Raw genomic sequence first — 15003 nt, 5'->3', positions numbered from 1 at the left:
AGGAAACCCCACACAGACAGCAATAAAACAAATTGGGTCTAAACAGATAAGTGAGGTTATACTGTATTTATGTTAGCTGTCTCATCTTCATATAAGATCTGTTCGTCCAGCCTCGTGAACCGGGCACCACTGCCTAACAGCACAGCCACATTCTAGACCTCACTTTTCTTCCTTGCAGTTAAGCAACACATCTAAGGCTGCGTTCACACGATCGGTCCATCCCATGAGAATGGTCTGATGGACCATTTTCATCGGTCCAAACCGATCGTGTGTGGGCCCCATCCAGGGCTGGACTGGGACAGAAATTTGGCCCTGGACTTCATCCAGACTGGCCCACTTTGATAGGTCTCTCCCATGGCAGCCGGGCAACTCCCACACACCCCCCAGCCACCCAAGCCCCCCCACTCCCCCTTCACTAGCCGTTCTACTTTTATTAGAGTAGAATGGCTGGTATTGGTCCTCTTATAGGCAGTACCAGTGGGGAAGCTAGACATTTAACCCGGGGCAAAGAATCAGTTCCATGCCCCCCTTATGGGACATTATTAGGCAGAAGTGAGAAACTCCCAGGCCATAGCTGTCTGTCCCCTCCCACATTCTCCTCTGTCGTCCCCCCTGCTCCTCTGTTCCTCCCCCTGCTCCTCTGGTCCCCCCAGGTGAGCGCTGTGGGAAGGGAGAGACAGAGGAGCAGAGGGGGGCGGCAGTCCGCTGTCACTGAAGCCGGCCCACTGAGCCATCGGCCCACCGGGAAACTCCCTGTAGTCCCAATGGCCAGTCCATCCCTGGCCCCATCGGTTAGTTAACCTTCGGTCAAAAAAATAGGAACTTGCTTTAAAATTTAACCGATGGACGCCTAACCGATAGGTCAAAACCGATCGTTAGTATGCAAAAGCATCGGTTAAAGACCAGAATCAAGTCGACGCATGCTTGGAAGCATTGAACTACGTTTTTTTCAGCACGTCATTGTGTTTTACGTCACCGCGTTCTGACACGATCGGTTATTTAACCTATGGTGTGTAGGCACATCAGACCATCAGTCAGCTTCATCGGTTAAGCGATAACAACGGTCCTTCGGAGCGTTCTCATCGGATGGACTGATCGCTCTATTACCATAGATAGATTCATGCATAGCATGACTCTATCTATGGTCACTGCTGACACCCCCTATTCAGGTGTCCGGACCCTTTTCGGGCACCGGGCACCTGAATTCCAGCAGACTTTTTTCATGGTGTGTACAGGGTATAATTAGAGTTATGGCTTGCCAGACAGGGAAATGATGAAAATTTGACTTAAACACACACCTGCTCCTTCAGCTGCAACAACCAACCATACACGTGCAGAGCCCCTCCATTCACGCTTCATTGAGAAAAGAGGAAGTAAAGTGTGAACTTATCCCCAGACGTATGAAGACAACGCGCTCCGTACATTGGAGGCGTCCACCATGGCGGGCATCAGGTTCATTCTACTAATCTGTGAGTACGAGATTTTATTTTTATTTTTTTTAATTTATATCTGATTAATTGATATCAACAGACTAGTGCTGAGATAAGTGCTGAACTGATAGCAACACAGCAATTGTTAAACAGCATTGACTTGCCTTTCTCTCAACTCATGTGTGACTGTGGGGGGGGGCATTAGAGCGTAAGCTCCTCTGGTACAGAGACTGATGTTATTGTCTCAGTGATCTCTGTACAGCACTGCGGTGTATGTCAGAGCTATATAAATGGATAATAATAATAGTGTGTGACTGTGGGGGGGACATTAGAGTGTAAGCTCCCCTGGTGACTGGCTGAATGTTCTCTGTACAGCACTGTGATATATATCAGAGCTATATACAGTACATCTATTATAATAATAGTGGGGCAGATTCAGGTACCTGCGCACCTAGTTACGGCGGCGCAGCGTGTTGTATTTACGCTATGCCGACGCAACTTACAGGAGCAAGTGCAGTATTCACAAAGCACTTGCTCCGTAAGTTGCGGCGGCGTAGCGTAAATGGGGCCGGCGTAAGCCCGCGTAATTCAAATGTGGAAGGGGGGGCGTGTTTTATGCTAATGTGTTATGACATGACATGATTGACGTGTTTTACGAACGGCGAATGCGCCGTCCGTGTACATATCCCAGTGTGCATTGCTCTCAAGTACGCCGCAACTACGTATTGGTTTCAACGTGAACGTAAATTACATCCAGCTCTATTCGCGAACGACTTACGCAAACAACGTAAAAAATTCAAATTTCGAATCGGGAACGACGTCCATACTTAACATTGGCTGCGCCTCCTAATAGCAGGAGCAACGTTACGCCGAAAAAGCCTTACGCAAACGACATAAAAAACTACCGCCGGGCGCACGTACGTTCGTGAATCGACGTAACTAGGTAATTTGCATATTCTATGCCGAAAACAACGGAAGCGCCCCTAGTGGTCAACGTAAAATTGCACACAATTATACGCCGCCGCATTCAAGTTACGTCGGCGGAGGAAGCCTATTTTTTTAGCGTAACTGCCTTTGAGAATCGGCGTAACGATACGCCGGCGCAGATTTCAAATTACGGCGGCGTATCTGGAGATACGCCGCCGTTAAAGCTACCTGAATCTGCCCCAGTGTCTGACTATGGGGGGACATTAGAGTGTAAGCTCCTCTGGTGAATGGCTCAGTGGCTCAGTGATTCACTAACTAAAGTATATATAATCCCTCAACTTGTAAAACAACCCATTCAGTTTAAAATAGAAATACAAGGCAAAACATTTATGTATAGATGTAAAAACAAATATATAAATAATTATAATTAATTATTATTATAAAAAAAAAAAATAATAATAATAACACAAATAATTTTATTAGAATACCACATTATTAATAGTATTATTATTATTAGTAGTATTATTAGTATTATTATCGATATACCATTATATTATTATTATTATTATTATTATTATCATTAGGGATGAGCCGAACACCCCCCCGTTCGGTTCGCATCAGAACTTGCGAACACACCAAATGTTCGTGTGAACTTTAGAACCCCGTTAAAGTCTATGGGACTCGAACGTTTGAAATCTAAAGTGCTAATTTTAAAGGCTAATATGCAAGTTATTGTCCTAAAAAGTGTTTGGGGACCCGGGTCCTGTCCCAGGAAGCAAGTTTTAAAAAACGGCAGTGAATTTAATAATGCTAAAAGTGAAACAATAAAAGTGAAATATTCCTTTAAATTTCGTACCTAGGGGGGGGGGTGTAAAGTAAGCATGTGCAATGGCGCATGCTTCCAGTACTTAGAACTGTCCCTGCACAAAGTATCATTTCTGAAAGAAAAAAAAACATTTAAAACCGGACTTGCGGCTCTAATGAATTGTCGGCTCCCGGCAATTCAGAGGATTCATTCATAAAAAAAAAAAAAAAGCGTGGGGGTCCCCCAGAATTAAATTACCAGGCCCTTCAGGTCTGGTATGGATATTAAGGGGAACCCCGCCATCAATTTAAAAAAAAAATGGCGTGGGGTTCCCTTCAAATATCCATTCCAGACCCTTCAGGTCTGGTGTGGATTTTAAGGGGAACTCCACCCCAATTTTTTTTTAAAAATGGCGTGGAGTTCCCCCCAAAAATTTACACCAGACCCCTTATCCGAGCATGTTAACCTTGCCGGCCACAGAAAAGAGGGGGGGACAGAGTGCGGCCCCCCTCCTGAACCGTACCAGGCCACATGACCTCAACATGGGGAGGATGTCCCCATGTTGATGGGGATAAGGGCCTCATCCCCACAACCCTTGCCCGGTGGTTGTGGGGATCTGCGGGCGGGGGGCTTATCAGAATCTGGAAGACCCCTTTAACAAAGTGAACCCCCAGATCCTGGCACCCCCCTATGTGAATTGGTAATGGGGTACATTGTTCCCCTACCATTTCACGAAGGACGTGTAAATAGTTGTAAAAAACACACACACACACACCGTAGAAAAAAGTCCTTTCCTATTCACGGACGACTTACGCAAAAAAAAAAAATTAAAATTCGAAGTGGGAACGACTTTAACATGGCAAGTCTAAAGATAGGCCAAGAAATAGCAGCTTTAACTATACGCCGGGAAAAGCCGACTAGCGACGACGTAAGAGAATGCGACAGCCGCACGTACCTTCGTGAATCGCTGTAAAAAGCTCATTAGCATACCCGACGCGGAAAACAATGCGAACTCCACCCAGCAGGCGCCACAGTAATACACCTACGATCCGAAGGCGTACAAAGCCGTACGCCTGTCGGATTGAAGCCAGAAGCCGTCGTATCTTGGTTTAACCACTTCCATACCAGGTACATACGCAGCTTCCCGCCCAAGCCAATTTTCAGCTTTCAGCACTGTCGCACTTTGAATGGCAATTGCGCGGTCATGCTACACTGTACCCAAACAAAATTGGCGTCCTTTTTTCCCCACAAATAGAGCTTTCTTTTGGTGGTATTCGATCACCTCTGCGATTTTTTTTTTTTGCGCAACAACTAAAAAAAGGCTGAAAATTTGGAAAAAAAATTAAGTTTTTATTTTTTTCTGTTAATTTTTTTGTAAATAAGTTTTCTCTTTCAATTACGGGCACTGATATGGCGGCACTAATGGGCACCGATAAGATGGCACTGATGGACATCGATGAGGTAGTACTGACGGGCACAGATGAGGTGGCACTGATTGGCGGCGCTGGTATGCGACACTGATGGGCACACATAGGCGGCACTGATGGGCACACATAGGCGGCACTGATGGGCACACATAGGCGGCACTGATGGGCACACATAGGCGGCACTGATGGGCACTCATGGGCGGCACTGATGGATACTTATGGGTGGCACAGATGGGCACTGATAGGTGGGCACTGGGCATGGATGGGCACTGTGGGGTGGCACTGGTGGACACTGGGGTGGCGCTGATGGACACTGGGGTGGCGCTGATGGACACTGGGGTGGCAGCACTGATTTTTGCCAGGTTGCCAGTCAGTGCCCATTTGTGGGCACTGACTGGCATCTTTTTTTTTTTCTTTATGCTTTTTTTTTTTTTTTTTCTGTCATTTTTTTTTTTTTTTTTCTTCTGTCATTTTTTTTTTTTTGCCCACCCTGGTGCTCCAGGGTGGGCATCCCTGGTGGTCCAGTGTGGCGATCCGAGGGGGGGCTGCGCTGATAAACAATCAGCGCTAACCCCCCCTGTCAGGAGAGCCGCCGATCGGCTATCCTCTCCTCGCGTCTGTCAGACGCGAGTGAGGAAGAGCCATCGGCGGCTCTTCCTGTTTACATCGTGATCAGCCGTGGTTGCACACGGCTGATCACGTGGTAAAGAGTCTCCGCCGGAGGCTCTTTACCGAGATCGGAGATGCAGGGTGTCAGACTGACACCCCGCATCACCGATCGCCGCGATGCGCGCCCCCACGGGCGCGCGCGGCATGAAATCCTGCAGGACGTTCTAGAACGTCCTGTCAGGATTTCATAACCACTTCCCGGACGTAAATCGGCCATAGGCCGGGCGGGAAGTGGTTAAGGATTCAAACTAAAGATACGACGCAGCAAATTTGAAAGTACGTCGGAGTATCAGTAGATACGCCAGCGTACTTCTTCTGTGAATCTGGCCCCAAGTTTCTTAGCACATTTTTTTCAAAATTAGGAAATTTGGACATTTGAAAATTCAGAAATTTGAAAATTAGGAAATTAGAAAATCTAAGAATTCAAAAATCCGATAGTAAGAACGAAATTCCGAAAATTCATTTGAAATTCTGAAATAATAACTATTTATAATAACTATTAAATTAAAAGTATTGGAATTTCCTTTCAAATGTGTCTGTTAGTGAACTTAAAGTGGAGGTTCCATCAAAAAAACAATTTTGCTTTAAACTGTAGCTTACGACTAAAAAAGAAAAAAAATATTTTTTTTTTTTACTCATCTGGAAATGCCTGTTGCTATGCGGTCCCACGAAATCTGCCTTCAAAACCACCTAGGATTCTGACATCATCTCCCTCTAATGCTCCTGGGAAATGTGTGTCATCATTTCCCAGGATGCAGTGCGCTGTCCAATTATCACTCCCCATCCAAGACTTCCAGGAAGTAAGGGCCAAATCCTCAAAAATCCTGCCTAACTTAACTTTTCCCATTTAAGTTACACTGACTAAAAATTTCTACCAAAGTGCCCGATCCACAAAGCACTTACCTAGAAATTTCAGGCCGTGTAACTTAAATTTCTCCGGCGCAAGGCGGTCCTCTTCTGCAGGGGGCGATGACAATTTAAATGAGGCGCGCTCCCGCGCCGGCCGTACTGCGCATGCTCGTGACGTCATTTTCCCGACGGGCAGCGCGCGAAATTACGTTACGTCGGGCTTTGTGGATTGCGTCGGGACAATAAAGTTGCGTCGGGTAAAAAAAAAGTTACACGCCGGGAAAAAAATTTCAAAATTTTAAAAAAATCGCGGCGATCGAAAAAAAGGTCTGTTTTTACAAGGTGTTACTAGTTTACACTTTGTAAAAGCAGAACTAATTTTACGTGTGCAAACGTAAACTTACGCAGAAAACACAAAGCTGAAAAGCTTTGTGGATCTCCGTAAGTCCTCATTTGCATACGCTAGGCAGCATTTCGACACGAAATGCCCCCAGCGGCAGATGCGGTACTGCATCCTAAGATCCGACAGTGTAAGTCTCTTACAGATGTCGGATCTTATGGATATCTTTGGAAAAATCCTTCTGAGGATCAGTTCCAAAGATAGGCACAGGGATACGCAGGCTGAACAGCAGTTCCGCCTGCGTATCCCTTTTGAGGATTTGGCCCTAAGTGCCTGTAGGCTTCACAATGCCCACAAGCAAAATGACAACGGTGTGGACATAGTTTTATAAACGATCTTTTTTGAATATCTATGCGAATCGGCAGCGGATTGTAAAATAGTAAGTGACCAGATTTATATTATAAAAACGCAGGATGAAAGGACATACATTTAAAAAATGCTAATTGTGTTTGGAAGTCCGCTAAATACGAATTATCCAAAATATCAAATGCTGCATCTAAATGAATGGAATGTAACGAGTTCATAATAATAAATAATAATAAAAACTTTTTATTATTATTATTATTTATTATTATAAATTTGTTACGTTCCATTTGTTTAGATGCGGCATTCGTTGTTTCAGATAATTTGTAACTTCGGAAAAATTTGTATCCCATTACTGTATGTTCACTAACAGCCAAATTTGAAAGGAAATTCCAATACCTATAATTTAATAGTTAGTAATAATTATTATTAGTTAGTTATTATTTCGGATTTTCTCATTTCTGGATTTTCAAATCCTTGGATTTTCAAATTCTCGGATTTTCAAATTCTCGGATTTTCAAATTCTCGGATTTTCAACTTTTGGGATTTTCTCATTTTCGGATTTTCGTTCTTTCAAATTCTCAGATTTTCCTTCTTATTTTAGAATTTTAGAATTTATTCAAAATAACGAATTTCGATCATAACAAATAGCACGTAAGACGAAATATAAAAAAAAAAAATGAAACGAAAACAAACACATTTTTTGGCAGTGCACATGTCTATTGCCCGGTGTATTGCCAGCGTTAAATCTGTCTGTAAGCAATTAACAGAAAATGTATAAACAATATTTTCTTATCGATTCATTTCATTAATTCCCTGTTATATTTCAGCATTTTTCACGCATCGCACCAGTAAGTAAACATCTTATCTATTTTTTACATTGTGTTGTATGTAATTATATAGTATAGTATTACAAATTGCATCTCATGATTGTTCTATTGCCTTTCTTTTCTATTACCTAGGGAAGGTTTCTATGCTGAGCCTTTCCTCCCTATCACATCTGAGCAGCCCATGTGACTATAGAGTCACACATGTGGGCGTAAACACAATGACAGCCCACTCCCGCCTTCCTCCTCCACAATGCCCTCTAACCAGCTAAACACAATGGGGTAGATTCAGGTAGCAATTGCGTCTGCGTAACCATAGTTAAGCAGCGCAATTGCTTAGTTGCGCCGGCGTATCGACTGCTCCTGATTCAGAAAGCTCGATACGCCGACTGCAGCCTAAGATATGACTGGCATAAGGCTCTTATGCCGTCATATCTTAGGCTGCATTCTTACGATGGCCGCTAGGTGGCGTTCCCGTAGTGGTCAGCGTAGAGTATGCAAATTGTATACTCACGCCGATTCACAACCGTACGCACGCCCTACGTACGCATTTTACGTCGTTTGCGTTCGTCGGGTTCCGCTATTAGCAGGAGCAGCCAATGCTAAGTATACCCGTCGTTCCCGCGTCGCAAGGTTTGAAATTTACGTAGTTTGCGTAAGTGAATCGTGAATGGCGCTGGACGCCATTCACGTTCACTTTGAAGCAAATGACGTCCTTGCGACGTCATTTACCGCAATGCACGTCAGGAAAGTTTCCCGACGGAGCATGCGCTCTACGCTCGGCGCGGGAAATGCGCCTAATTTAAATGATTCCCGCCCCCTACGGGATCATTTAACCACTTGCCCACCGGGTTAATTCTGGCACTTCTCTCCTTCATGTGAAAATCACAATTTTTTTGCTAGAAAATTAATCAGAACCCCCAAACATTATATATTTTTTTTAGCAGACATCCTAGGGAATAAAATGGCAGTCATTGCAATACTTTTTGTCACACCGTATTTGCGCAGCGGTCTTACAAGCGCACTTTTTTTGGATAAAAATCACTTTTTTGAATTAAAAAATAAGACAACAATACATTTTGCCCAATTTTTTTTATATATTGTGAAAGATAATGTTACGCCAAGTAAAATGATACCCAACATGTCACGCTTAAAAATTGCGCCCGCTCGTGGCATGGCGTCAAACTTTTACCCTTAAAAATCTCGATAGGCGACGTTTAAAAAATTCTACAGGTTGCATTTTTTGAGTTGCAGAGTAGGTCTAGGGCTAGAATTATTGCTCTCACTCTAACGATCGTGGCGATACCTCACTTGTGTGGTTTGAATACCGTTTTCATATGCGGGCGCTACTCGCGTATGCGTTTGCTTCTGCGCGCGAGCTCGTCGGGATGGGGCGCTTTAAAAAAATTTTTTTTGGTTTTCTTATTTATTTTTATTTAGTTTTATAATTTTTTACACTGAAATAAAAAAAAAAAAAAATGATCACTTTTATTCCTATTACAAGGAATGTAAACATCCCTTGTAATAGAAAAAAGCATGACAGGTCCTCTTAAATATGAGATCTGGGGTCAAAAAGACCTCAGATCTCATAATTAGACTTAAATGCAAAAAAATAAAAAAATAAAATAAAAATGTCATTTTTTCAAATGACAAAAAAAAAATGTTTCTTTAAGAGGCTGGGCGGGACTGACGTTTTGACGTCACTTCCGCCCAGCAGAGCTATGAGGACGGGTGAAGGAGATTTCTCCTTCAGTCCCGTCCCCGCTCAGCTGCCGGACACATCCGATCCCCTCCGCCACTACCAACGGCTCCGGTAAGCGGCGGAGGGCGCGGGAGAGCGGCGGGAGGGGGGGGCCCTCTCCCGCCACCGATAACGGCGATCTCGCGGCGAATCCGCCGCGGAGACCGCCGTTATCGTGTACACCACCGCCCCCTGAAAAGATGAATATCTCGGTTGTGGCAGCAGCTGCTGCCGTTATCGAGATATTCAACTTTAAAAACAGGACGTCTTTTTGACATGGGGCGGTGGTCAAGTGGTTAAATTGCGCGCGCTTACGCCGGGCATTTTGCCGGAGCGCCCACGCAATTTACGGAGCTACTGCTCCGTGAATCGCGGGTAGCGCAGAAAATTTGCGGGGGCGCAGGACAAAAACGGTGCCCTGCGCCTACGTAAAAAAAGCGCAAGGCTACCTGAATCTGGGCCAATGGGGGGGGGCAGGATATTACATGTAGATTGATGGAGGCTTCCCTCCTATTCTAAGACACAGGCTGGAGGGCCTGTGACTAGCAGAAATCTGCATGTTATTGTGAGAAAATAATAAAGATTTGATTACGAATATATATTTGTATGACAATTTAAAATAGTTTTTTTGATTAATTATTAATTAAATATTTTTACAGTAATACAGTGGAACCTCAGTTTAAGAGTAACTTGGTTTGAGAGCGTTTTGATTTGCGAGCAACTTTTGTTTTTAATTCTGACTCAGTTTGCGAGTGTTGACTCGCAAGACAAGCACAATTCAATCTAAATAGGCCTGCAGTACCTCATTTGGCCTGAGGTACGGGGGGGGGGGGGGCAGAAGCCAAAGAACAAAAATACCCCTGTATTTCCTGAATACGGAAATTCAGAAATTCAGGAAATTCATCTTTCGAAATTTACCATTTTCGAATTTTAGATTTTCGAATTTTGCTATTTCGAATTTTTGAATTTCCAATTTTTCCAATTTCCAATTTTTGAATTTTCGAATTTCCGAAATTCAGAAATTCGGAAATTCAGAAATTCGGAAATTCAGAAATCTGGAAATTCAGAAAGTTCGGAAATTAAACAATTCGGAAATTCAGAAAATTTCGGAATTAACTAATTTGTTAAAATTCGTTAAAAAACTAATTCGGAACTAAACAAATTGCACGTGTCTAAGGCCCCGTACACACGACCAAACATGTATGCTGAAACTGGTCCGCGGGCCAGTTTCAGCAGACATGTTTGGTCGTGTGTAGGCGCGAGCGGGCCGAATTCCAGCAAACATTTGCCCGCCGGGCCTTTTCCCAGCGGGCAAATATTCCTGGACGTGTTTTAAAACCGTCCGCTGGAATCATGCCCGCTCGGACATGTACGGTCGTCAGTACAGACCTACCGTACATGTCTAGGCGCCCGCCGTCCCTCGCATGCGTCGAATGACTTCAACACATGCGTGGAAGCCTTTAAATGGCAGGCCCGCCCACGTCTCCGCGTCAACGCCGCGTCATCGTCGCGGCGACGACGCGGACACGCCCCGCGTATTGTTTACGCGTGGACTTCTGTACGATGGTGTGTACAACCATCGTACAGAAGCCCTCTGGCAGACATGTACGGTGAAAACGGTCCGACGGACCGCTTTCACCGTACATGTTTGTTCGTGAGTACCCGGCCTAAGAAATAGATAAATAGATATTCCATTAACAGAAGGTGTACAATAATATAGTAGAAAATGGCGTAATCATTCAGGTAAGTAACTCTTATAAATGTAAATGAAAATAGATAACCTAGCGGATTGTAGGATAAGATTATATAACATGAAATGTCATAATCATAGCTTCATGGCAGCTATTTGACGACCAGTAATTGAGAAAACAATACATTTTTCTATACTCATTGCTTTCACAATGACATTTAGAGGCTGCAGACCGGCCGGTGGTGACTTTGGATCCCAACTGGAATAGGATCTTCAGGAAAGAATCCATATCTCTCATATGTAACGTGGAGACGTCTGGGCAGAATAATCAGATGATTTATTGGTACAAAAACAATTGGATGCAACGTGGTGCTGGAGAAATAAGGAAGATATATTATGCTCAGGATGATGATAAAGGCTCTTACCAATGTACATACGGGGAGAGCGGCAAAAGTGACCCTGTTCACCTGGACATCAGCAATGGTGAGTAAAACATATTAAAAGATCAAAATGGAATAAATATCAATTTAATGACACTTATCCCTGCGGGGGAGGGGGCGGGGCTGCAATAAACAGTCTAAATTTTTCCCAAGATGCTCCCTGAGAATCGCAAGGTCTCGTATAATGGGACGTGTCCATCCATTTATTATTATAAGTTATTACCGTATATACTCGAGCATAAGCCAAGTTTTTTTGTGCTGAAAATGCCCCCCCTCGGCTTATACTCGAGTCACCTTTTTGCGCCTGATCTCCCAGGCTTTGGGGACCCGGTACCGGCCGGCCGTAGGTCCCTTGGACCCCCTTTGACACACATGTTGCCGAGGCCGGATTCCAGACAAGGCCAACAAGACCAGGCCTCGGGGCGGCAGTGGGTGCAGGGGCGGCACTGCGGCTGAGAGGAGAGGACACTTTCACTTTCATATAAGGAGTTCCCCCTGTCATGCGGATGGTGAGAGGAGAAAAAACAGAGGGAAGAGGAGGCGAGATAGTTCTTGGCAGCAGCAACCCCCCTCCCGGTTCGCAATGTCATTTTGTCATTTTCGGCAGCAGCACCCCCCAATGCTCAATGTCATTTTTGGCAGCAACACCCCCCCCCCGCGCTTCTCGGTGTCCTGACGAAAAAGTCCCCCGTGTACTGCGTAGGCGGGGGGCGGCATTGAAGGACCCGGCCTTGGGGCGGCAAATGGAGTAAATCCGGGCCTGCATGTAGCCCCACTCTTCCTCTACAAGTGTGCAAAGTCTGTTGTCTGGGGGACCTACGGCCGGGGAGCACCGATTTTTCGAAGTCGGGCACCCCTTCCATAGACTCCCATGTTAAATGGTAATTTCTGCGGTAACTCTGGTAACTTTGGGGACCCGGTGCTGAAAATGCCCCCCTCGGCTTACACTTGAGTCACCTTTTTGCACCTGCTCTCCTTTGGGGACCCGGTACCCACAGCCGGCCGTAGGTCCCCCGGACCCGAAATGTGGCACACGTGTAGCCCCAGTTTTCCTCTACAGGTGTGCAAAGTTTGTTGTCTGGGGGACCTACGGCCAGGGAGCACCAATTTTTCAAACAGGGCACCCCTTCCATAGACTCCCATGTTAAACGTAAGTCTAGTCATGGGCACAGTGAGGCATGGGCACAGTGAGGCATGGGCACAGTGAGGCATGGACACAGTGAGGCACAGTGAGGCATGGACACAGTGAGGCATGGACACAGTGAGGCATGGACACAGTGAGGCATGGATACAGTGAGGCATGGGCACAATGAGGCATGGGCACAGTGAGACACAGTGAGGCACAGCGAGGTATGCAGATGGACACCCTAGGCTTATACTCGAGTCAGTACGTTTTCCCATTTTTTAGTGGTAAAATTAGGTGCCTCGGCTTATATTCGGGTCGGCTTATACTCGAGTATATACAGTATATTAAAATGGACATGCAGTATACTGTATAATGTGTTGGACATATAATTTCTTTTTACATTTTTTCTTATAAATTATAATGTTACAATAATGTATTATTATAAATTATCATTAATTCATAAATAAATAAATTCCTTCTATTATTGCAAGGTGCATTTTCATCGCCATCTTTAGATCCATTGTATTTGATGTTCATTTCCAATTTATTGGCCAATTATTTCCTTAAAATAAAAAATTATAATTTTAAGGAAATAACAAGTGCAAAAGTCCGTGACACGATCGCGCGCCCACAAGGTACGGGCTTTTCAAGGTACGTAATCCGAGGTTCCACTGTATTGTATTTAAAAAGAGATCCGTATCAAATATTTTTTTTATATATATATATATATCTTTCTCTTTCCAGACTGGCTGATTTTGCAAGCTAATTACGTTTATGAAGGAGACACGTTGCTTCTCCGGTGTCATGGTTGGGATTCCAGTTTTAAAGACGAGGCAAAGTTTTTCAAAGATAACGCCGTGTTATTTTCCAAGGGTCCTGTTTTTCGCAAAGAAAAAATAACCACCGAGGCAACCGGAAGATACAGATGTGAGAGAGAAAGATGTAAAATATTTAATATTTACACAAAAGAAACAGCTGAAACGCTTGTAACGGTATACGGTAAGGCGTTCCAACAAATAATGGAAGCTATGGATTACAGTACATAAACATTTTTTACTCTGTAAAATTAACCGGTTAAGCACCCCGGATCATTATGCAGGTTAAGGACCAGGCCCCTTTTTGCGACGTGGCTCCCAATCAAAATTGGCGTCCTTTTTTTCCCACAAATAGAGCTTTCTTTTTGTGGTATTTAATCACCTCTGTTTTGTTGAATAAAAACTTTGCCCTGAGGTAGGTTTTAAAGCGATACTATGGGCCCTCGATCTTCCTCTTCTGGGGTCCCTCGGCGGCTCTTCCCCGCAATAGATAACCCCCTCTGGGAAGCTCTATCCTGAGGGGGTTACCTTGCGGGCGCGCTCCTGTGTCATACACTCGGCGTCCATAGTCGCCGAGTTTATGACTTTGCCCCGCCCCCAGCGGCCGCGTCATTGGATTTGATTGACAGCAACAGGAGCCAATGGCTGTGCTGCTATCAATGTATCCCATGAAGAGCCAAGAGGCAGTGGGGAGATTGACGCGGGATCGCGCCAACGGAAATTCGAGGCTCAGGTAAGTAAAACATGGTGGGGGGCTGGGGGGGCAGACACTGCAATGTGTTTTTTCACCCTAATGCATATTGCAACCCCTTTACATCAATGCAGGAGGTCTAAGAATTTTTTTCCCCCCCACAGAGTTATTTTCTGATCCAGCATTAAAATTAATTGAATTACCTGTGATGGAAGGTGACAGCATGACTCTGAAGTGTAACACAAATCTGGCCCCACCTAAAAAGAACACAAAGCTGCACTTTGCTTTCTACAGAGATGGTGAGAATGTTGGGGAAATCGGTGTGTCCGATACATACAGAGTGATGTCATCTCAACTGGAGGATTCTGGGAAATATACCTGTGAAGTGAGGACGGCGTCTGACACTGTGAGGAAGAACAGCAAAGCCTTATCCATTGAGATCCAAGGTGAGCACCCAACACTAACTTCAAGATTTGTTTTTTTTTTTTTTTTTTTTTTTTTTCCTAACACTTCAGACTCCACCTCATAGAGTGTGCATTATATGCTCATGTTCTACGTGCCAGCCCATTGCATCTCTATGTTGGTTTTGCATCATAAGTGTCGCTTCTTCTTGTGTGAAAATTTTTATTTTTCTTTGTTTTTTTTTTTTTTCCCTTTTTTTTTTTTTTTATATATATTATATATATGCATATTATTGTTATTTATTTAAATGTCACTCCTCATGCTTCAGAGGCATTGAAAGGATTACAATTTCATTTTATCCCCCCCTTATCCTTCCCCCCCCATCCCCCCCATCTCACCTTAAACAATCTCCTATGTCTCTAGTTCTCTCTAATTTTCTTCTAGTGTTTCTTTTAAGTATC

General features: G+C 44.2%; 1 protein-coding gene across 1 annotated transcript in view; it reads left to right on the top strand.

The window, feature by feature from the left end:
- Positions 1–1438: 1438 nt before the first annotated feature.
- Positions 1439–15003, top strand: part of LOC120920128 (Fc receptor-like protein 3) — a 30963-nt gene continuing 17398 nt past the window's right edge. The window contains exons 1-5 of the mRNA XM_040332042.1: positions 1439–1469; positions 7641–7661; positions 11291–11551; positions 13379–13633; positions 14305–14586. Of these exons, the coding sequence (XP_040187976.1) occupies positions 1439–1469; positions 7641–7661; positions 11291–11551; positions 13379–13633; positions 14305–14586 (850 nt within the window). The remainder of the gene's footprint in view (positions 1470–7640; positions 7662–11290; positions 11552–13378; positions 13634–14304; positions 14587–15003) is intronic.

Source organism: Rana temporaria, chromosome 13, assembly GCF_905171775.1.
Source record: "Rana temporaria chromosome 13, aRanTem1.1, whole genome shotgun sequence".
Taxonomy (NCBI): domain Eukaryota; kingdom Metazoa; phylum Chordata; class Amphibia; order Anura; family Ranidae; genus Rana; species Rana temporaria.
This window is presented reverse-complemented; position numbering and strand designations above follow the sequence as displayed.